Here is a 23808-nt window from a genome sequence, read left to right as displayed (position 1 = left end):
GGTGGAGGGTCTTGCCTCGATGTTGATGGCTGCTGACTGATCAGGGTGGTGGTTGCTGAAGGTTGGGGTGGCTGTGGCAATTTCTTAAAATAAGACAACAATGAAGGTTGCCACAAACCTTCAATTTGTAAAAAACGCAATATCTGCAAAGCGCAATAAAGCGAAGCGCAATAAAACGAGGTATACCTGTACCAAGCTTTGACACTTGATATGTTGCTCTAATTTAGTTTCATCATTAGTCAGGAAGCAGTGCCCCTCATTTATGACATGCTGTTGCCCAGTTGAATGCACCAATATGGTTACATTGTGCATTTCTTTCAAGTGTTAACCATTGTCCATGGGGATTTGGTTGTAGCCATTTTGGAGTAAAGACATAGGCAGGCAAGGTTCTTTGAGTATATGCGATATCTTTAATTAGACCAACTATAGTCCAATACACTACTGGCCAAGACAGGACTATATAGGACTGCAGATCTGCTTGGAAAATACCCTGCTCCCATGTAGACTCTTCTCCAAGTAGCCAGTTATCCCATGTCATTAGTAAGACACTAACACTACTTACAGAAGAGGACGGAGGAAGGAAATTAATCATGTGGGTGGACACATGGGGAGTTGGAGCATTGCACCCTTGGTCATCCAGATGAGATGTGCTAAATCTGCAAATGAAACTCAGCCCAAGTCAGCAACATCCTTTTCTTTCACACATCTGCAGTTAAGTGCCGACTTAAATCCTCTTAACATTGACGGTTCAGATACCTAAATGCTTCACGGAATAAGCGCATACTGAGTCCTTTGCTAGATCCAGGACCCCAAGCATTGCAGCAACCGGCAGGAAGAACTGCAAAAGAACCCAACTTTCTGGTAGCATGTGAAAGGGAACTCCCTTTACTTCTCTGAACAGGGAGGACTATGCATCCATGCTGCCCATTTCCACAAGAACTACCAACCATGTCTTGTGTAAAAACAGACTATTAGTCATTAGTGAGTCTTCCCTGAGAAAGGCACAAGACATCCAGTGCTTTTGGACATGGTAAACCATGTAATTCTTCATGTTCACCACAAATATGCATGTGAGAGAAAGGAGGAGGGCTGGTAACCTGGGCACTGTGCCTGGGATGAGACATGTTGTCATCTGTATTAGATTCAGATTCCTTCTGATTCTGACTTTATTATAGGCAGTCCTGATCAGCAACTCTGGGTTTGAACTCCACCACTGAGGGCTGGCTTTGTAATCGGTTTGAAGCAAAAACTCAAATCTGAGTGTTCCCAATCTTAAGGAAAGTTCAGGTTCAAATCCAAGTGTCAATCCAAACCTCAGACTTGGGGCATGAATTTGGATGCTATATTGCTTCCTTTCCATGCAGTCAGTTCCAGCATGCCCAAATTTCTCTGGCACATGAAGAAGAGGCTATAGAAAGATAAATTCCTCCTAGTTTTCATCCTCAAAATTTAGGCCCATCTGCAACATCCAGGGTTTACAGATTTCCTCAAAGCAGGAAGCTTTCTTAGTATGAGTGTCAGGTGAACACCTACCCTATTGTTTTCAACACCATTCACCAGTTCCTCTCCCATTTGTGATCACACTCCGTCCATGTGGCAACCCCAGCAACTGCAAACCAGAGAAGGTGACTTTAGGAAAGTATCCATGTATTTCTAGCTGTCTCTTGTGCACTAAGCATTTTGACCTTTTGAGGGAAGTTAATCACTCTGCTTACTTTTATTCTCACTTAATCTCCCCTTCCCATCTGTTCAGCTCGTTTCCACTGGAAATAAGGTGAAGAGCAAGTACCAGGTGAACAGACAGCTCTCGCAATGGTCCGTAATCCCCACCTTGAGACCAGCTGTCACTGGTGTTACCACCACTACACCAACCCTTGCCACAGGTGGCCTTGTGCTTTCTCAAGATGGAGAGATAGACAGATCCCCTGAGTGCTTTTGAAGCCATCTTTTAGTTTGTCCTTCTGCACAATCTGGGCCCAAGAATTTAGTTCTGTGCATCAGGCCAAGAGCATCTTCAGGGGCCCCACAAGTGACCTACATACTCTCTTCCTAGACTTGCAGGCTTGCATTTGGCTGATTTAAATGGCATGTGGTTCATCTGAACCCACCTTGTCTTGTAGTCCATGTCCATCTGTGCGTTATTAGGTATCACTCCAACAATAGTTGTACCATGTACAATTTTTACCAGCAAAAATGTTATATTTCTTCCAGATAATACAGATATTGAATAGCACTAGGCTTCAACAGAAGCCTGGAGGATTAATTATAAATATGTCCACTAGAGGATGAAACCTCATTTACAATTTGTTTTTTGTTTTGGTTTGTTTTGGTTTTTGTGGTCTACCAGTTAACCCAGTTTTAATCCATTTAACGTGGATTGCATTGACTCTGCATAGTGCTATACTTTTTTCAGAATGACATGTGGGACTAACTCAAATATCGTATTATGTGGCTACAATTCCCTTTCTTAACCAAACGTATGATCGCATGAAAAAGTAAACAAGTCTGTTTGATGCAACCTATTTTCCATACAATTTGAATGCATATTTTAAATCTCTGTTGATTGGATTCCATTTTGCTATCTCCCATCCTGTGAATTTGCCTAGTTTCATTGTCTGTCTAACTGACCTCCAGTTTCCTAAGTCATCTTGCTTACTGCTTTTTAAATATTAGCACATTCGCTTTTTTATTGTCCTCTGAAACTACTCCAGTGCTCCAAGACTTGCTAAAATCAACTTGAATGGTTCAAAGCCCTGCTCGATCAAATTTTTAATACTCTTCAGTGTTAATTATCCAGTCCTACAGATTTGAAATTGTTTAAGAGCTGTTGTTTAACATCCTCCCTAATTACTGATGGAATAAAAAGCATTTCATTATCACTGTCACATAGGAATATGTTGCAGGACAGATAGATGGAGAGAGAGATTCCACCAAGAGATGACAAAGCATCAGTGTAAAGTTAAATATTCCCCCAAAAAAGTCATCCAAGGGATATTGGACACCGGAAAATACCTGACATGATATGTCCTTGATCTTCAGACATACTCCATTACTGAGGACTCCAGAAGCAATAAATCACATTACAATACTTTCCAAAGCACACATTATAGAGCTGCTTACACACAGCGTGTACCCTAAAGTACTTTAGAGCACCAAAGAAAAAAAATGCAAGAGAGAAGCTAATACATCGTGTGAAGAATATGGCAAGGTAAAGACCTTGCAAAGCAATTAAAAATAACATCCATTCATTGCTAAGACGAGCAAACAAGGGAAGGGAAGCATTAATAGACGTGGGCACAGGGAGTTAAGGTCAGGAATGAAAGGGGCAGAGGACCTGATGAGGGGGAGAGGACCAAGAGGTCTACTTCTCATGGCAGGAGCTGCAGAAGAGAAGGCAGGGACATAGGTTGAGTGGCACTGTGGAGACAGGCTGCCTTCTCCATGGCAAAAATACTTTCCTGCTATTTTCCCATCCTCTGGTGATGTAGCAATGAAAGTAAGACAGTTGTGAGACAGGCCTAGCAGAACAATACATTTTACCATGGAGCTGCATGTTTGCACTCCTGGCAAAGTGTCCCTGCAGTAGCGTGTTTGGATGGAAGGGGTGAGGACCTCCCAGGGGATCCCCTCTTATGGGTCCGTGGGCAAGCAAGGATGTAGAAGCAAAAAGCTTTGCCGCTGGGGGTAATCTCCATAAGCTCATGGGTCTCCTGAAATCCATTAGCCTTAAGGAGACGCAGCAGAAGGTAACTGATGGAAAGACAGGTTGGTCATTTGATGCTACTCTATTTTAATTCCTTGTCCTTCTGCAGGCAGCTTGGGTTTGGCGAAAGACAGAGGTCCAGATCACAAAGATATCAGGCACCATATTTTTGCTTTATGTTTCCCTTTGCTGGGACAGCTGAGATAACACGGTTGTGCTTCTCGTAGGTGCCTTACAGAGGGTCACAAAGCAAAGCTTTGTGGGGTGATTAACCCCAAAATGATCTGTTTTGAGAGAGCCACAGGCATCTCCATCCTGACGCCGTCATCTCTGGAGATTGGACAGACACTTGGCTGGGATGCTGTAGTCAGGTTTGATCCTGCCTTGAGTAGAGAGCTAGAAGAGATGAACTTGTGAAGTCCCTTCCAGCCCAACTTTCCTGTCATCCTATGATCTTCTATCCTTTATGTCCAAATACGCCTCACACTCAGGAATATTTAAATCTGAGGTTTGGGTCTGCCTTGAATAGCATCTGCCCAACCCCTCCATCTTTGCGCTGTGCCCTATGACAGTGTTTGCAGAACGGCGGCCCACAAGCTGCTGCTGTTCTGTAAGGCCATGTTAAATTGCCTTCCCATGCATCTTCACAGTATTTCCAATGAAACCTGGGATGATGAACGTGCATGGTGCCCAACAAGAAATCTTGAGGGTTAGCAGTAGCCTACCGATGCAAAAAATCTTTGGAAATCACTGATATCTGTGTTGGTGTCAGTCTTTCTCACGGGAGTTGCCCTGTCTTGTTCTGAGTGGGAAGGAACTTGATTAAGTGCTAAAAATAAGCCGTGTTTTTTTTCTGACCTAATAGAAGAGGTGAGGTCTAAGAGTAGGAGAGGTAGCCAAGAGGTTGTTTTGCGTGTTGATCATGATGCTTGAAGCTATATGTCCTCAAACCACACATTCGCCTCCACTAAGTGGCAGAGAACCAGAGACAATGGGCATCTATACACATGCTGCAGGCATAAAGAAAGGTGCTTTAACTTTAGAGCTTTAAAATGTCTCTTCAGGGCTCCCTCGCTTAAAGTCCTAGAGAAGTCGGGCTGAAAAGGACCTCCAGAGGTCTTCCCATCCAACCCTTGGCTGAGGCAGGATCATCCCCATCCAAACCACCCTATATACAAACCACAAGCTAAACTCTTCTTAAAACTACCATCAACCCTACCACATCACATAACACCCTAACCATTGGCGACACATAGGGGGTGCACGTGGGTGCACGTGCACCCCCTGAGATTGGCCATGATCCCCCTGAGATTGGCTTTTGCCAGCCATGAAGGGGGACTACCGAGAGAAGTGCCGGCCGGTGCTCCCCACCCCTGAGATTGGCGTTGGCTGGTGAGTGGGGGCATCAAGAGAAGCATCAATGGCACTCCTGGTTTTGCCACCAGCATTTCTGATTTTTGCTGCTGGCACTTCTGGGGCCGGCAATCGACAGCTGGGGGACCCCCAACGTGATCGGCAATCGGCCGCTGGTGCCCCCCAGACTCAGGAGGCACCACTCGCCCATGACCCTAAACTGCCATAGGTAAAGCAGGGGAACCACAGCAGCCAATGTCCTGTTTCTACAAAAAGTTGTTAATATATGCTCAAGAGATCCCAAAAAGAGGGCCATGCCCCCTGCTACAGAGGAAGGCAAAAAACCCTACATGCCTTACCAATCACACCCAATCTTATATGACCGCATCTCAGTGTGAGGTAGATAACTTGTGCTCATGCAAAGCCCTGCATCTGTCCAGAGGGCTTGCAAAGTACCTTTCCAGAACACCTCAAAAGTAGATACATGACCTAATCCTCTACCTGACCCAGTGGCATCACGATGTTCGGGGAACACCAAGGCATCACGGCTTTCTGCACATCTGAGCAGTGGGCAGGGGAAGAAATGGGGGTGGGAACAGCCCCGCTGCCCTGAGGATTGCTGCCCCCTCTTCGTATCACGCTCAAGGAGAAAGGAGCAGGTCAGGAGAAGCCATGGATTCTGCAGCTGACACATTTTTGAAAATGCAGTGTAGAGCAAAGGAGATTAGATGCCCTGAGCTGCAATCCTAGCAAATTTCCCGATCCTTTACTACCTTGATAAATCATTTATTCGAGCAGCCTTTTTACATAATCCCTGAAAAAAAAACATAAAATAGATTTATCACAAAATCCTGTCCTCCTACCAACCATCTTCAGACTGCTACATATATTTTTCTGATTATTAATTAACTGATGCACAGAAACAGCGGCAAGCTTTTTAACCTCTCCCTCACTCTCCCTTTGTCCTTCAAAAGCGGAGATCACAATGCAGGGGGGGTGTTCAGAAAAGAGCTGGCTCTCCGAGCGGCTGCTGTGCTAACATTGTGCTGGATACCCAACAGCAGCAGATCCAGAAATGGAAGAAGCTCCAACAAAAATATTCCACATATGTTTGCTGTGCCAAAGTCTACTCTTAGCTCAGCTGGTTTAAAAATGGTGGGAGAACAACTGAAAGAGCTAGAGTTGCCCCGGATTTGCAGTGATGTATCGCTGAGCAAAGCAGTGCTCATTGGCAGCCACCTGCTTGCAAAGTCTCCTTGGAACAAAAATTGCATATGGTAGCAGTTATCTAGTCTTCTAGCAGGTGTCTGACCTGAAGAGAGGAAGGGATTTGACATGGTCGTCACTGCTTATTATCTATCTATCTATCTATCTGTCTATCCATCTATCATGGCCCGTCGCTCTGACATCTCAGTGTTCAGGTTCAACCAGAGCATCCCTGCTATTTGGAGTCCATCCAAGTCTTTTCAGCACTGTGAAAAAAACATCCCCACATAAATAATATGGTGTGGAGAGAGAGAGCTGAGCAGGCCACTGTTTCCCAGGTGCATCCAGCCCCCTTGAAGCCCAAATTTTCAGGCCAGAGAGACTGGCTTCCAGTCCCCAGGAGATCTCCAAAAGGACAATGAAGAGTTATTGCTACTAGGCACCCCCTGTTGCTGGCTGGAAGTGTGTGTGTGTGTGGGGGGGGGGGTTATGAGGACCACTGGTCCTCCAGTCAAAAATGGAACCAGTTAATGAAAGAAGGTTGCTTTAGAGATTCAAAAGCTAGCCCCAATTTGGAAAAAAGCCACTGTTACAGGGCAGTCAGATAGATCTGTCTGTTGTGTCCACCTCGCAGGCCTCACTTCCTCCTTTGTGTCCTGGTGGCGTTGCACTGAATGAATAGGTGATCTTAAAAATCTGCCTTAAAGGTGTGGCTGGGTAGCAAGGATTGAGAGTGTGCAAGCTTCTCCGCGCTGGGGAAATTGTCAGCACTATCACGCCATGTGAAAGTACAGTCCTGATCAACGAAAATCTCCAATGCAGATAGCAGGGCAGAGAGTGTGGCGGGGGGGGGTCTGCTGTTTCTTGTGGTTATCTATAGTCCTATTCACTTCATGAACTAATCACCGTCTCCAGGCGTGGCCAGTCTAGGCATCCACTAATGAATGCTCCTTGACCATGTGATGTAAATCTTACATATGGAAGCAGGTGGATAGCGCCAGATCTTACCCCACGCTGCTCAAGTCCTTGAAAATGCATTAGTGCTTCTGCTTCTGCAGCACTCTCCCTCTTCATGGTAGTACTAAGTCACAAAAAAGCAGTGACAAGGAGGAGGACTCTCCCACCTTTGGTGTTAGCAGTTCTGCAGGGACTCAAACAGGATGGAGCGGGATTGCACTGACATACCCATTTTCACTTAAACATCGAAGGCTGCAAACAGATGTTGCATTTATCTCGGGATAAACCATTTTGTCCCCTGACAAAATGCAAGTTTACACACATCCATGCCTGTTGTCTCAGGGGAAATACTAAAAAAAAAGATTCCCAGATAAGAAGTAGTGACAGTTTATCCTGGGATATTGCAAAGTATGTCTGTACAGTTATCCCAGGATTACATCATTCAATCAATGACAGAAAATCATTTAAAAAAATTAAAAATCAATGACAGACATCATTGAATCAATGACACTCACTAAACCCTGATTAGAAAGGTGATGTGTGTACACACCAATCCCAGGATATTTTTATTCTGCAACAAGCATAGGCACAACTTACCCAGGACAAATGCAATGTCTGTTCATAGCCAAATAGCTGGTATAGGATCTGGCTCGGGGTCATTTGTCAGGAAAGAGTGGGATTTCTAAACGTCGAGATCCATCTTCCTGGTCAAGAACAAAGCCTCTAGAAACAGTAGCTGGTAGCTACTCATCTCTGAATGACGCGTTCTTGTTATGTCTGAAAGAAGAGCATTAATGGTCTATTGGTGATTTAGACCGACAGCAACTTTTAGGAAGAGCTAAATGCAATGGTAGTGCACAGCCGGACAGGGGATGTCAACATGGGATCTCATGAAACAGTCAGTGGATATCACAGCTGATCCTGCTCCATGGGAGTCAATGGGAGCTATGTTGATCCCTTGAAAGAGAACCAGATCAGAGCCCCCCACCCACCAACACACAGCATATGGGCACAGCACTTACTGACTGATGGCTCAGGCCAAGCCAGGTCAGGAATCTTGTTAGCCAATGACTTCCAACCTTTGATTGACTCTTTCATGGGTGCCACCCGCCGTGACGCTCCAAATTTCTGTTGAGACAACAAGGGTCTCGACAAGAAGTGCGAGCAAATGATTTGCCCCAAATCTTCACAGTACTGTGCAGTTAGAGTAATTCCACTAAGAGAAGGCTGTGGATGCTTCTGCATCAGGAAAGGGAGGTGGAAGACAGAGAAAGCAGATCTCACCTTCACGGGACCCTCAGCATCATTAGTGCCCTGACCTCTTGTAGACATTCATGAACAGCCAAAGGCAGGGAGCAGATGCATGTAGATGCATGCATGCATTTTGTTCTCAAAGACAAGCAGTCCTGCAGCTCATGAGACTTGCTGAGAGGTAGGGATTAGACCAGAGAGGCGATGCTGAGGAATACCAGGTAGCAGTATTGGGCTGTAGACCACGCTCTTTCCAAGGGCAGGCAGTTCATTCAGCTACTGGCAAGTGCTCAGTGTTGTCCTTTGAGAGGGACGGCGCTAGGTCTGCATCTCATCCTGGTCAGCAGCTGACATTGGGTTGCAGAGTCCTGTAGGAGGATGAGGATGGGTGGCTCTGTGAGACGCACAGGCCAGCTCCAGCCTAGCGGTACCAAACATGTGGGTGCTTGGGGAGGACACTCATGGCTAAAGCAGAGGGAGGGCTTCTTGTCCACTACATGATCTACCTGCCTCACATCTACCCAGGCCCTCTTGATCACTGGCTCGGCCACTTCCCTGTCCAGACCCCACTGGTCACCAGTGAAACAGATGCACGGTGAGGGCGACGCAGTCTGCCGTGATCAAGCACTGATGTCTATTGAGCTAAAGGAGGAATCCCATGAGCTGCAATAGCCAGTTGCATCGGGGTTTGTGTTTGCTTTTTCTAATGGCCCCCAGGGACCCGGCTGTTGTGCCAGATGCTCCCTGCTTTCTCCAACAAAACCAAAATGCTCAGCCCCAAGGATAGCAAGCTGCTCCAGGGCCACAGAGCCTTGTCACGGCAGCTGCATCCCCACTCAGGACACAGGCCTTACCTATACAACTTGAGCATGTACAAAGTGCATGTGTAGGAGAAGGGCCATGCAACCGTGCATCACAGGTGACAACACACAGCATCAAGATGTCCCCAGAGCTGCGTGATGTACAGCCCAGCCGGGTGGGATTTATTCTGCCTCCTCTTTTCCAATCCCCCGGCGATGACTGTGATGAAGGAGAGTATTAGCTCCAGTAGTCACGAGTCCAGTCAATCCACTGTGGGGTAGTCCATATAGCTGCGTACAAAAAAAATAGTCCTGTGCAAAGCAGCCCCAGCTACCCATGCACCCGGCATGGAGAAAATAGTATTGATCTTCCTCACGGGTAGGGTTGACCTAAGAGATTAAACAGCCACTGCAGGGAACAGTTATACCAGTTCATAGAGCTGTTGCTTTAGCTCAAAGGGAAATGATCGAGCTATGAGTGCTGATGGTCTAGGATTCAGATGGGGATGGAAGAGTGATTGAATACACCTGGGATTTACTTTACCGTGATAAGCAAGTAGTTCTCTCCTTCCTGCACAGAGGGGAAGGGTCTGCAGAAAGGAAAAGAGGGAAACATTGAGACGGGTAGCGGCAGATTGCCTTCAGCCCGGGGAGAGAGAGATGTGTAGGAGAAGGGCAATGCAACCGTGCATCACAGGTGACAACACACAGCGCCAAGATGTCCCCAGAGCTGCGTGCATGAGTGCTGGGGCTCCAGCATCCCGGGCCCCCTTGCTCCATAGCGTGCCGGGGCTGGAGCTGCATACAGGCCAGCCACTGTTTCCTGGGACGCTGTGATCTGTAACAACCCCCCCCATTGGCAACCATCCTCCCCTCGCTCTCCTCCCCACCTACCTCCCCGCTCCTTTCCTCCCCTCCTTCCCCATGTTCATTCTAAGTGGTTTTGCATGTTGTGGCTTGGCCCCAAATTAGCTCATTAAATGCCGCGCCTTGCCTCCTGTTTTGACAGGTTTTGTGAGTTTTGACAATCCTGCCAGTGCCCAGGCTGCCATCCAGGCTATGAACGGCTTCCAGATTGGCATGAAGAGGCTGAAGGTGCAGCTGAAGAGGCCGAAGGATGCTAACCGCCCCTACTGAAGAGTTGTAGGAACCGCTGGATACAAAGGACTAGCACAGGTAACCGCATGGGGCGGGGGACGTCACCTGTTGTCTTAGAGCATTTCTTGTGCCGTGGACCCTAGAGATTAGCTCTGCGATTCTCCAACTTTGAGCGTTTCCACGAGGCCTCTGGCTACAGCCACACCACACCCATGCACACACAAAACGAGACTATTTGTGCGTGCACCTCATTAGCAAGAGAGACAGAAAGATGCTTAATGAGGGCGGGGGGGATTTCCCCCAGCCCGGCAGCCTCACACGTCCATAATGAATCGACCTGGCCACTGACGGGGGATAGCAGCTGTTTCGGTTACCGGCTCAGCTAAAGGAAGGATTTGTGTGGCTGAAGAAAACCTGCAATTAAGACCTGGGACAAGGCTGCAGTTTAATTGCAGGGAGCTGGCCTGGCCTGGCCTGGCGTGTATCTCCATAGCTCTGTGTTGCAACGTTACAAAGCGTTTTTCATTCTTCATGCAGTATAGTCTGTATCCAATTTCATCTCAGCATAATAAATACCTGTAAATACATCTCCTTGACAGCTAAATAACCCCTAATTTCTTCCTTCCTAAACCCAAGAAATTAATAAAAGGATTCCTGCTCAGGTCCTTACTCAGCTTTTGTTAACTCCTTACTCAGACAAAACGCCCTCAGAAACTAACAGCTCCGTGCTGGAGGGAGGACTTAGCAAAAACTGAACAAGGGTTGCAGGATTCACCCCCTGAATATTAAAATTGTTGCAGTGGGAAGGAGCTCGCTCGGCTCGTAGAGGGAGCTTCTGAGCACCTATAGCAGTAACCAAAAATCACCAAAGTAGACAAGTGAGTCCCTGGAAGTCCAGCCTCTTGCCAACAACAAAATGGAGTCTATAAATTGGATACCATCCCTTACCTAAGTGATCCAGGAGACTAGTTTCCATCTTTGGAAGTCATTTAGGCCCCTTCCTATGAAGATTTGTAGGTGTCTAACTCCCACAGGTTTTTTCTATGGGAAGTAGGCGCCTACATACTTATATGAGCACATCTGGGCCCTAGGTACCGATGGGACTTAACCTCTATGTGAATTTTCAACATGAGACTAAGGCTGTTAAGCCACTCTGAGGCTTTTCAAACTCTGACCCTTTTTGCTTAAGAGCAACCTCTTGGCTTTCTTTTCAAATACAGAGTAACAGCAGCAATAATACCACTCAACCCATTAGCTACCAGCAGGGCCTTGGCACGGGACACATTCACATCAGTGTAAACTGCCTTGACACCGGTATAAAAAAAAGAGCAGACACATTCTGCAAACCCCTATCCCAGTGTAAATTATTAGATTCAGGGAAAAACCATGTTAGTCTAGTGGTTATACCTTTCTGTTATACTAGGTTATATAACTAGGTTATATATATATATATATATATACACACACACACACATATATATGTATGTATGTATGTATATGTATATATATATAAAAAGTATACCTGTTAACCGGTTATACCTAGTTATACCTTCCTGTTTGGGCAAGCATTTTGCAACCCAAACTAAGCCGAGGTATTGCTTACTGGGTCTCTGCTTTATTTTATTTTATTTTTATGCTTTATCTATTCTAGTGTCTTTTTTAAGTGGTCGTGTTTCCCTTGCTTTACGGTGCCCTGAGCCATGGCTGGGAAGGGTGGAATAAATAAAGAAATCATGCCAGTATCGGTGTCATGCATCAAACAGCTATCCCAGACTAGCCACTGACTCAAGGCATATGTTTCCCTGCTATCTAGTGGCAAGGTGCTATGACGGCACCTAGGCCAGGCAGCTACCCTGGGATAACTGGTTGTCTGTCTGTTCTGGAAACCAGTGCAATGTGCATCTGTATAGAAAACGGACCCGATTTACACTGATGTTAATATGTTTTGTGCCAGCCCTGATATAGAGCCACATGCGGATGGGTGGAGCGAAGGCAGACTACTGCAATAGGAGAGCACTAGTATTTCCACTAGCTTTTGTGTGTGTAATGTGGTGGCACTGAACCATCATAGATGATAGCTCATTTCCTGGCATTGGTGGCCACAGGCATCCCTTTTTGGAAAGCTTGTGGCCTTGGTGTGTGATTTGGCAAGGTGCGTTGTGGCAGCCCATGGTAAGGCAAGCGAACTCTTCTCAACCCATTCAGCAGAACTTGCTGCTGACCCTCTGTAAGTCCATTCACCTCCTTCCCTGCTGGCACCAAAATGGTTTGCATTTTCACTGTTATTGGCTGGTTTCTCCATTAGATACTTCCTAGAAAAAAAAAATATGGTTGGATTTTGTATTATGGAAATGAGGAAGCCACTTAAAAACTCATATGGGAAATGTTAGAATAAGACCCATCTAGAGAGGCCCCCGAAACCACAAAGCATAGTTTTAGATTCCCAAATTGTCCTTATGTGTGTGAGTTTGGAGAGCTAAGATTTTTAAGTCGGGCCATTATAAAAATGAGAGAGTAACCAGCAAGTTTTAACTTTTAACTTTTAAAATTTAACTTTTCCCCCCACACTGCATGGTTTCTCTGATTCTGGTTTTTCCATCTTTAATTGAATATATAATATCCTTAAAAATACTTTATTCTAGTCTTCAGAGAAGATCTCTGTTCCCTTGAGAATCAAGGAATGGAACTGAATTATCCCTTAAGGAAACTGCATTGGAGACCAGACGTGAAGAGAATTAAGAAAGCCCCTCTCAATAAATGCATTAGGTTCATGTATTATTTTTACATTTCTTTGGATCTCTCAAGTGATAATGGCTCGAGATCCAGCCTCCGTAACCTAAGATCTCCTTTGTATATTATTATACAAAGCTGAGCATCAAACTATTTCCCCACCCTTTTTAAAATAGCTCTTTTCTTTTCCTTGCTTGCGACAAGGCCTCCTGGAGGCTTGAAACCGAAATGTGTTTCCATCTCCAAATGCTTTTTTGCTTCATCACGCTGGCTTGTTCTTGCAGGTTTTTGCTCAGAAGGGCTGGGGGAAGGGAAGTGCATGCATGCTAATTTGTTCACGGAGGGCATATAACTCGGTGGAGGAGATTTTCAATAGCTCCTAATGGATTTATGAACACAAGTTCCACTGTGTTTTGAAAATCTCTCCCTGAGCGTTGGGCTCCGCACATTGGCTTCTTACTACAGGATAGCTCTGAGCACTGAGAGAGTGCACGCTTGTTTGTTACTAGTGCGATGCTTGTCTGCTGTTACAGATGGGTCGTGAGCCCTGGGGGGGGCACAAGCTGCTTTTGGTTACCGTAAGGTTGCCCTTAAGTATGAAGTCAGCTCTGGTGATTTGCTAGGGCAGATCCTGATGGCAGAGCTGCACGCGCTGGCTCGTTGCAAGAGGACTGCTGATGGAGAGGGCTAGCAGGAGCAACATTTCTGCACGAGCACCTCGAATGGATGAGTCCCTGGACCTCCCACACAGCTCGGGGGTTCACTTGGCTGTTCTCGAGTTTTCCGCTGAAGTTGGTCTAGCTGCTTGCACCCTGTTACTGAACCTGACTGTCGAGTCCAGCCAAATGCAGTCCCGATCCCAGTCGGACGGTGCCTAACTAAGCACTCGTTATTTCCTCTGGTCTCAGCTTTTGGTGTAAATGTCAGACGGGCTGAGGACTGGCCTCCCTTTTAGCCAGAGAAATTTCTCCTGGAAACATGTGCTTGAATCTTGTCGCCTCACCAGTGAAGAGCAAGCGTGTACATCAGTGAGACACCCCGTTGCCTGCCTGATATGCAACCACAGGTGCAGGGCCAGATTACGTCCTAAGCTCTGTCCAGCTTCAGAGGCCCCATCTGAAAGACATTATCCACAAAATCCATGAAAATGGATTTTCATGACATTTTAAGATTAATTATTGTTATTCTTGCACAAATTTATGAACACAATATGAATCATAACCATGGAGCCATATATAGGTATAGTTTTGTCCTATTAGAACAAAAATGTCCAGGTTTTTTTACATATTTAGAGGCTCCTCACATTGTGAGGCCCTAAGATGTAGCTTAAGTAGTTTAAGCCTAAATCCGGCACCGTACAGGTGGAAGACATGCCACCCTTTCGAGAGGATGGCCCTTTCACGGGGCACTGGAGGGGGATATTGGGAAGGGATTGTGAAGGTAATCACTCGGCAGTTTAGAAAGGAAAGAAAATTCCCCCTCAAGAAGACAGCATAGAAAAAGGTAATGTTTGGATGCAGGGTTTTGGTGCAAGTCCTTCTCTGCTGCAGTGAGAATAAGAGGTATTGTCCATCCAGCAGGTCCACTGGAGGTCAGTCGGTAGACAGCACTGATGTAACAACATGTTTCCAAAAGGTATTCAGTACTGCCATGTGCATGGAAGCTATGAAGGCATGCCAATGATAGTAGGTAGGTAGGTAGGTTGGTGCCAGATAGCTTGAAGGTAACACAGGCACTGAACTAACAACCCGTCATACAATAGCCTTGCTTATAATCTACATAACACTTAGTGTCCCTCGTTCACAAAGGGCACGTCTACACGTTCATGAATGTGCCTTAGTTACTGCACATTTAGTTTAGTACTTGCCTAATGAAGTACTAAGCACTAATTAAACTAAACTAAGTACTAACTTCAGTTACTGAAGTTACTGTGCAATAGTGCCAGCACACCGTTATTTTGTGACGTTTACTGTGCATTAGCCTAATACCACTGTGCAATAACATATTAGCACAATTTTTGACTGCCACGCCACTGCACAGCGGTATTAGGCTAATGCGCAGTAAATGTCTCATGTAGACGTGCCCAAAGAGGCTTTGTCTCGGGCCTAGCCTGAAGCGCACAAATAGTCCCATTGACTCCTGTGCAGTTACTCATGGGCTTGAAGTTAGGCCTGTGCTCAAGGATCTTTCTGAATTTGAGGCTTTTCCAAGAAAAAGACCTTCCTTTACCAAATCAGGAAACTGCCTGCAGAAGCCTGAGCTGCATCCAGGCTGACAGACTACATCAGAGATGGCTCTTTCCCCGCCACTGAGAAAGAAAAAAAAATCTCCCCTCAATTAATTTTCTTTCCACATGCAGTTTTTATCAAATCTCCCATTTAAGGCAAAAAAATCAGTTAATCACTTTAGGCTACCGTGACCTGAAATCCTTGGTTTTCCTTGCAAGTGCTCTAAAAGTTTGCTGTCAAACATTCAAAAGATTGTGGTGAAAAGCAGTAGGAAAGCTCGCAAGCTGCAGGGAGCAACACCCTGAAGGATTCTGAAGGCAAAACCTTTCCCAAAAGGCTGCCTTCTGTTCTCGCTTCTCTTTCTAATTACGGAGGTTGTGGCAAAAATAAAGAAATAAATAAGTGAGGGAGGGGAGTAGCAGGGGGACGGGGGGAGGCATGCGAAAGAACAAGAAGAGGATCATTTGAGGCAACTCTGCCCAAATCAATATATTCTATTACAAATCCCCCTCAGGAACATGAGTCAAGGATTCAGCCGCACTTAATGTGTCTTTCGGATAGTAAATGCATGCAATAATGAAAAATATAAGTTCTGATATCTGCAACTCACTTGAGTGGCCCTTCTTTGGGGCTCCGGTGTACTGTACATTATGGCAGGGGCAACTTGCAGTGCCCAGGGGACACGCGTATGAGTAAGGATGTCATCCTTTCCATAGTCGCTACCGACATTTTGTGAACAGGGCGAGCAACACAAGCTACACGTTATCCTCCCAGCAGGGGTGCGGGGTGGGATTGGTGGGCGATGCAGTTACAAGCGCTCTGAAATGTGTACGCAGTCCTGTCTCTTATTACCGGTACTCTCTCCTATCCTTCTAATATCCATATGAGAAGTAGCAATAATAGTATAATGCCATCTAAATTCCCTAGCCTAAGAGTGGTGCACTCTTGGAGTTGTTTTAATGAGTCCTGCAATATTTGATGCGGGTTCTTTTTCCCTTGAAGCCCCAGCTCCCCGAGTCCCAGGGTTATATGAGAATCTCAGTTTTCTTTTTCTTTTTTTTGGAAAAAGGACACTGCAAATTGTCAGTCCAAAAGCTAGAGAAGGAAAAGAGGGCCTCCCTTGAAGACTCCCCAACCAGAAGGCAAAGAGGAAAGACCTCCAAATGCAGTGTTTCTTTAAAAGAAATGGAATAGTGGTATGATTTTTAAGTCAGTCCCGTTATTCTCGAACACCACAATATGAGATGAAGGCCCCGTTGTGCTGGGCATGGTACAAAGTATAGTGAAAACAGGCCTTCCCCCAGGAAACCCATACAGAAAAAGGGATTCCTCTTACCCTCTGTCGTCCCACAAGATAGATGGGCCGTTGCACAGCGTATGATCCGGATCTGCCATGGGTCACTCATTTGGAAAGAGACGGCCTCATTACGGATCGATTCACTGGGCGTTTGTAAGGTTGCAACAAAGGTTTGCTGCTGCATGTGTCTGTTGGTGAGATATTGTATACCTCATGCAAAAGCTTTGCTTAAGACTCTCATCCCGATGAAGCCAGTGTGATGGCTCAGTCTGATCAGTATTGCTAGTAGCCAACTTCCTACATCACGATTTGTATAACTTCAGTGCCCAATAATGCCCTTTCTGAGGTCATAGTTGCTTCACAGGCCTTATGCTGACCCTTTGCATAGGGGTGACTCTGACCTTAACACAGCAGTGTAGTAACTCAGAGGAAGCCAGCAGTGCACAATAATAAAAAGCGTTAGGAAGAACAATGAAGCACCTGCCCATTGCCATAGAAAGGCTTCGTGATGTTGGCAGTGAGGCATTAGCAAAGTGTTGCAGCCTCCTCTGATGAGAACATTGTTAACGCCCAAGATAGAGAGGAATTGTCTGGAGTGCATCATCCAGGAGTTAAGAGAAAGGGACACGTCAATAGAAAGCAAGAAAAAAATGTCTGAATACTGTAACCTTCATCTGTGGAGTTTTCTCCCAAGAGAGGTGATGGCCAACCACTGAAGAGTCAGGGCCATACCAGCAATGGTGAAAAAACAGGGCAAATACACATCGTTTGGAGCTTTAGTCCAAAGAAGACACTCAGCCCAGGGTTGCGGACTTGCGCTGACATGCATTTTGATGTAGAAACCCCAAGATGGTTATTGTTATTGGGGAAAAGAGGGTGATTTTCCTGCAGTTTTGGTAATAGAAATGGAAAACCTGAAAACGTTTTGGTTTCCAAACAAAAACGGTCAGTTTTCAGGTGTCTCTTTGTTGCAAAACCAGTATTTTTGGAGGCAACTGGACGTAATCTGTAGTAATGCTGGCTTAATAAAAAAATCCTCAATTTTCTATCCAGAAGTAACTTTTGGCAAATATTTGACTAGCCCCACTTGTGATTTCAGGTAGCTTCGATATCAAATCAAGCAAAAAAGCACTTTTGACTCAGTATTGATTTGACTGGTCTGCTTTACAATGTGGCAGGCAATGAAGCCTCCACCTCATTACAGGGAGACACTCTTCTCAATCCTGGTGCTGGTGTATCTTGATAGTCAAACTAAGTCTGCAGTCTCTAGTCAGTAGTAACTAGTCATTATCTAGTAACACTGAGTCAATATGTAGTCTCTAGCTACATCCTCTAGCACATTTCTTGTACTTATACCGCCCATAATCATGCTAACCAATTCCTGTTGCTCCTGTAGACACTATTATCATATCTCTCTCTAAATCATCACTTAGAAAATTTGCATTGTTGTGACAACTGCAATATGGCTACTCCAAGACAACACCTTAATGCAATTGAAGGGAATGAGGCGGACATGGGTACAACTTGATTTGGGAAGCTCTAGCCATGTATATTGGACAAAACGGCGAATCAACCGGCATGTTTCCAGGAAGTCTTTTCTTCCCTAATTCCACTGATGCCTGTGATTAAGCCTTCCTTGTCACGCGGTTGCAACCCAGATTTTGCAGCATGGAGTTGGTGCATGAGAAATGCGACATGAAAGTGACTGGGAAGAACTAGAAACAAGACAGAAACTAATTCCCTCTTTTATAATTGCCTAAGATGTTAGCATAACTGATAAAGAAAATTGTTGTGTTGACCTTTCGTTTTTAACCTGGCTGTCCTTTTCAATTACTAATCACCTTATTATGGTAAAATACTCATTTCTGTTTGGCGAACTGGAGTTTCAATACTAATGAATGCAAAATTCCATTTGATAATCATTATAGTTATACTGAGATTGGCACACAATATAATGCACTGATGGAAAACGACAATAATTAATTACCGCATTTGCTCAAAAATTAGACTCAGTAATTACCGCGCCAAGGCTAAATTCCATTCAGCAATATTTGGAACTTGTTCCTCCACAAAGCAGGGCAGCTATTCAGGAGTATTGCTGTGTTTGCACCTAAATGAGTCCGTGTAGGTTGCTAACAGATCCACGTTGGTTGTCATGGGAGTGCTAGAGCAGCACAATGCAATACAATAACATTTTATTTTATTTTAGAGAGAGAGTTCCTCATTAAAATCTGTGTCCCCAAATGTTTTCTTGGTAAATAATGCAATTATGGAATAATTAAATAATAGCAGCTTCCCCGGCCTCAACTTTTGGTGTTCCAGTTGGTCCTGATACCCTGAAATAACCATTGTGAAGCTGGCTAGCTCATTTCACAATTGATCTCCCCTTTAGGTCTGGTTGAATTATTCCTATGGTGAAGGGGCTCCAGCCTTATTGCAGATGGGTAGCTTCACAACAGCTGCAAAACCTCAATTGTGGCCTCTCTGAGGGTGCTAATCACAGCCAAGTGACAACCAAGGAAGCTCAGCCACATTTTTTCTGTGGACCCAGCCCTTATAAAGGATTAGAGACATTATTGGCATAGATGGATCCTAGAGCCTCCCAATCTAAGTAGAATGAGCTTCTGTTCCCTCAGTTTAAAAAAAAAACCACCTCCTTTAAGTAGATAAACTGGGGGTGGGCAAGCTTTTCTGGCACGCAGGGGGAGCAGGACACCAGCCCCTGTCACTGCCCCAGCCACCACCACCACCGCTGCCCACGGTGCAAAACTTCCTACTGTTGCCTCTGAGCACCCTAATCTGAAGGCAGGAACAAACTCACACACATTTGTATACACCATCAGGACATGACAAAAACATAGCAGGCCAGTGCATGAGCTATGGAGATAAAAATTAAGAGATAAAGGCATGGGGAAGAGAAAGATGCATTTGAGAGGACATGGCTGAGCTTTGACATGAGATGCATCTCAAAGATGCATTTGAGATGAAGCAGCTGAGATTTGACATGAGATGGAGAACTGGTGTTAGATGGAGATGCAGGCGCTGCAGAGGAGAGGGCTTCTGTGCCACTAACACCAAGTCTATCTGGCAGGAGGGAACGTGATGAGATTCATAAGGAGGGCTAATGCGAATCCAAGGAGAGTTTTAAAAATTAGCAAGGTGCCAGCCCTCTGGAAATGAATGGAGGGCCAGCAGAGCTGTGTTTGGTTGAGAGCGTTATGGGCTTCTTGTGTAAGAGAAGGTAGCACCCTGCAAATGCTGCAGTCCTGGAGCGATCACAGGACTATTGGCTCCAAACATCGAGGTCATAGAGGTTGGGGACAGACGCATTTAATCAGGTCATGTATAACACCCACCTGCTAACACAGATGTATAACTCCCCATCCCTTCCCTACCTATGGCTGAGAAAAGTATGAATGCAAAGTATGAAAAATGAAAAGTATAAAAAATCAGCAGCTGTGTAATCCAGGCAGGGCAGTTTCTCAGCGGCAGAACCGCAGATGTAGGAGACACTCAAGGAGGAGTGTTTGCAGGCAAGGGCAATATGGGCAGGGGAACGAATGGGACATCTGGGACAAGGAAGGAGGAGAGGGGAGATGGCGTTCTCCTTACGGACGTTGCCCTTTGTCAAGAGTAGCGTGCTACCCTTGAAGCATTTAGCTAAAGGCAGGGTATCGGTATCAGATACAAGCTTTGTCATCAGCTGGCAAAACAGTGATGACACGCAGTCAAGGCAGGTTCTGCCCTCTAGCCCTAAACAAGGGCGAGTTAGCAACAGGAGTAAAGCAAGGGACTGGAAACTCCCAATAAAGTCCAAGTTCAGAGGATTTCAGTTCCAGTAGTAACTTAGAGAGCTCCGGTGAGTTTTTCAGCATGTATCAGCAGGCTGGGGACGGCTGGGTCCTGCTGTGGCTGAAAGGAAGTTCTTCGGCGGCCCCGCAGAACCGTACAATGAAGCAGTATGGGGCGATGGCTTGTGCTTAAACTGGAGGCTTAAAGGAAGGACAGCTAACAGACTCCATGAAATTTACTCTGTGGGGAAACGCGGCTGCCGGAGCTGGCAAGAATCTTAATCAAGGGTTGCAGAGTGCTCCATCACCATGAGCACCTTAAATTGATGTCCTTATGGTTTGGAAGGCATATACAATCGGCTGCCCTAGAACACTGTTTCTCATTCACATGGTTATTTCCAGTGATATATCAAATGCAATAATTGCACGTTTGAATAATTCATGGACACAGCAACTTTGGCCAGATACAAGTGAATTTGAAAACTCTGGTCTCTGAAATGTAGCACAGAGCTGAGGGCTTCAGGTGTGGAGCCGGGCTTCTCGGCAGTCCTTCCTCTTCCTGCCCTCTGACTGCAGACAGGGAAAAAGAGGTTTTTATTTCAAGTACATCCATTCTTCCACCAAGCTGGGCTTCACCAGACCCCTTTGGGAGGTTAGACAAGGAACCAGGGACCAGCTCCTCGGGTGGTGTAATTCTGCAGCTCTGTTGAACCCTACAGGGATGAAGTCGAGTGCGGTTACTCTGATTTACACGGACTGAGAGTTTGCCCCGGTTATTTTTGGCTTGACTCAAAACAACATCCTCTCGAGAGCATTTTAGTTGCAGACAAGAGCCTGTTGGGATGTAAGCGCACCCTTTGGACCTTCTCTGGCCTTCCTTGATATTGGAAAGCCTAGGGAGTGGCCACAACCTCTCTTTCTTGAGATGGTGAGACCATGATGGGTTCTTACAGTTAAGTGACAGACCCCCTCAAGACAGGCAAGTTTCTTTGGGTAAATGTGATATATTTTATTAGACCAACTAAATAGTTGGGGGGAAAAAGGGTTGAATTCTCTCCTTGGACACGCTGTAAGGCTTTTGATTAGACACTCAAGTGGCCGCCTCCAGATGACAGGTTCCCTGTCCGCGGCGGGGTATTTGTTTCTCCCATTGCTCGTTAGAGCTCTTCTCTAGGTGGGCCACACCAGAGCTAAGTAGCCTCTTCACCAGACCTTGCAAAAGTCTAATGAATGAAAGCTGCCCTGCATTTTGACCCTGTAATGATAAGCAGCAGGCATTTGATTTGATCAAAAAATACAGTCCCGTCACTGGTGAGAGCTTTGGTGTTTTAGGACAGACCCAAAGTTCAGGCAATCCGGTCCAGGACGGTTACGGCAGAGTTTTGCAACATCCCATTTTCATTTTTTTTGAAGCTGAGATTCTCCCAAAAGAAAATGGACTCTCGGATCTGCTTGATTTTTAAGGCTGATTAAAGAGAAAGGGTCAGATTCTGAGTGGATGTATCCCTCTTCAAGCTGTGGGTCAGCAGTTCACTACAATTCGGCTCCGTTTTTTTCCTCCCATCTCTGAGGCAGCATTCTCTGCTCGTCTTCAGCCGTGCATTTCATTACTCTGTGAAGTACGACCCGCAAATGCTTTTCCTGCTCTTTGTTCCTCCTCTGTACAGCCTCCTTGCATGTCACACATGGCTCCTTCATAGCCGAAAGGGTGTCAGGAGAGAAAGGAAGAAGTGGGGGAAAATGAGATGTTTTTGTTCTTTCTCCAAATGTTTGGAGAGATAATTGTAGGAGTAACTCCTCAAAACACCAGTAACATTTCAATCAGAGGCCTTGCTTTTTACAATAGTGAGCTTGTGTTCAAACACATGTTGCTATCTAATTAGGGGATTCTTTAATGTAGGGACTGTTGACCCAGACCACACCGATAGCTCATTAGAGGCCAGGACAAGATGCTTTGGAGGCAGGCGCACTGAATCCAGAAGCAGGCTGTTGTGGCATGACCTGTGTCCTGGGACATGTGCCTGCGAACCCTGTCTTGTCAATGCAGGGGACCGGGCTCAATGGCTTGAGAGACCCCGTCTGATCATGTTCCCTTGTAACCTGAATGACGTGGCAAGGGAAGTGAATTGAGTTTTGTTTGGCTTAACAGCTTAGGGGCTGCGTAGCCTTGTGGTTTTGAAAGTCTGGTGGCACCACATTGGTGCGTGGACCCTTTCCTCCCTCAGTATTGCCCAGCTGGTTGCTCTTACTTAGTGGTTCAACTTTGGGTCCTTCTTGACCAACCTCCACTGTCTGCTTAAGGCTAAATTGAGATGAGCCTCTCCTCCCGTGTGCTTGAGACAGCTGCACGCAAAATCAATTCTTGCAACGGTCCAAAAATGCTGGGCTAGATCCTGACCTGGTATAAATAGGGCTTTAATGCAGCCGTGCTGATTTATACCAGCTGAAAACCTGGCCTGATGCATGGCTAAACTTTTTTTTTTTCCTTTGTGGCAAAGGACTGATTTATATGCAGGGAGCGAAAGTCATCTCTTGTTTCTGCATTATTAGATTTGGTTGCATCTTTGATCTCTCTCAGCATTTATGTGCTTAATATCCTGTTGTTGATCTGAGAGTGGCTAATGTAACCCTACTGACTTGTTTGCATTCTTCGGAGGTGGGATTTGTATCTGAGACAGACAGGCAGACAGACAGATTGATGAGCTGATCGATCGACGCATCCTGAATCTCATCCCTAGCTCTAGAGCGAGGAACTGTAACGAGTCGGCCCACTGTGTCACCAATACAATCCTAAACCACAGGCCAGGAGAAGCTCCTTCTGGGAGATTTCAGATGGATTGTGTCCCTGTTTCCTTTGGCTCAAATCACACCGTGAGCCTTTCAAACAGGTCACTAAGAACAGGTGACTGCTGCAAACGTTATCCCTTTGCCTCAATTCATTTGACAAGGGAAGGGGGGGGGGCTTGGAAAAAGGCCAGCCCCCGGTAAGCATAGCTGATCCCCTCTGCAGTGAGCGTGCAGAGGAAGAGAAGGGGAGATATGCATTTTGATTGCTTTGTTGTGCATTGGGGGAAGTGCTATTTGCAGTGACACAGGAGAAGATGAATCTCGTCGCTTGTGTGTCGGGTAAGCATGGGAAAGACAGCAGTGATGTGTGTCCCCTGGCCAAGCTGGGGATTTTGCCCTCCATCTAAACAGTCAGAAGCAGAATGAGTTCTGTGCCTCTGGTACTATTATTTTTACCTGGGATAGCAGGGAGGGACATGGAGTGAAGAGCGAGTTAATGACACCCCCGTGTCATCCCAGAGGCGGACGCCAGCGCTGACTCCTAATGAACACAAACTGATTACGGTCATGACCAGAGGCAAGCCGTATCCATTTGTTTGTGCTCCGC

The 23808-nt window shown here is 45.8% G+C and overlaps 1 protein-coding gene across 1 annotated transcript in view; it reads left to right on the top strand.

Annotated features, from left to right (window-relative positions):
- The window catches only part of CELF4 (CUGBP, Elav-like family member 4), a 1092004-nt gene that overhangs the window by 1052048 nt on the left and 16148 nt on the right, over nucleotides 1-23808 (top strand). Inside the window, exon 12 of the mRNA XM_019518096.1 lies at nucleotides 10280-10446. Coding sequence (XP_019373641.1) covers nucleotides 10280-10407 — 128 coding nt within the window. The 3' untranslated portion in view covers nucleotides 10408-10446. The remainder of the gene's footprint in view (nucleotides 1-10279; nucleotides 10447-23808) is intronic.

The sequence above is a fragment of the Gavialis gangeticus genome, unplaced genomic scaffold (assembly GCF_001723915.1).
Source record: "Gavialis gangeticus isolate Ggan-Ray unplaced genomic scaffold, GavGan_comp1, whole genome shotgun sequence".
In the NCBI taxonomy this organism is placed as follows: Eukaryota; Metazoa; Chordata; order Crocodylia; family Gavialidae; genus Gavialis; species Gavialis gangeticus.
The sequence above is the reverse complement of the archived record's forward strand: the minus strand, read 5'-3'. Positions and strand labels throughout refer to the sequence as shown.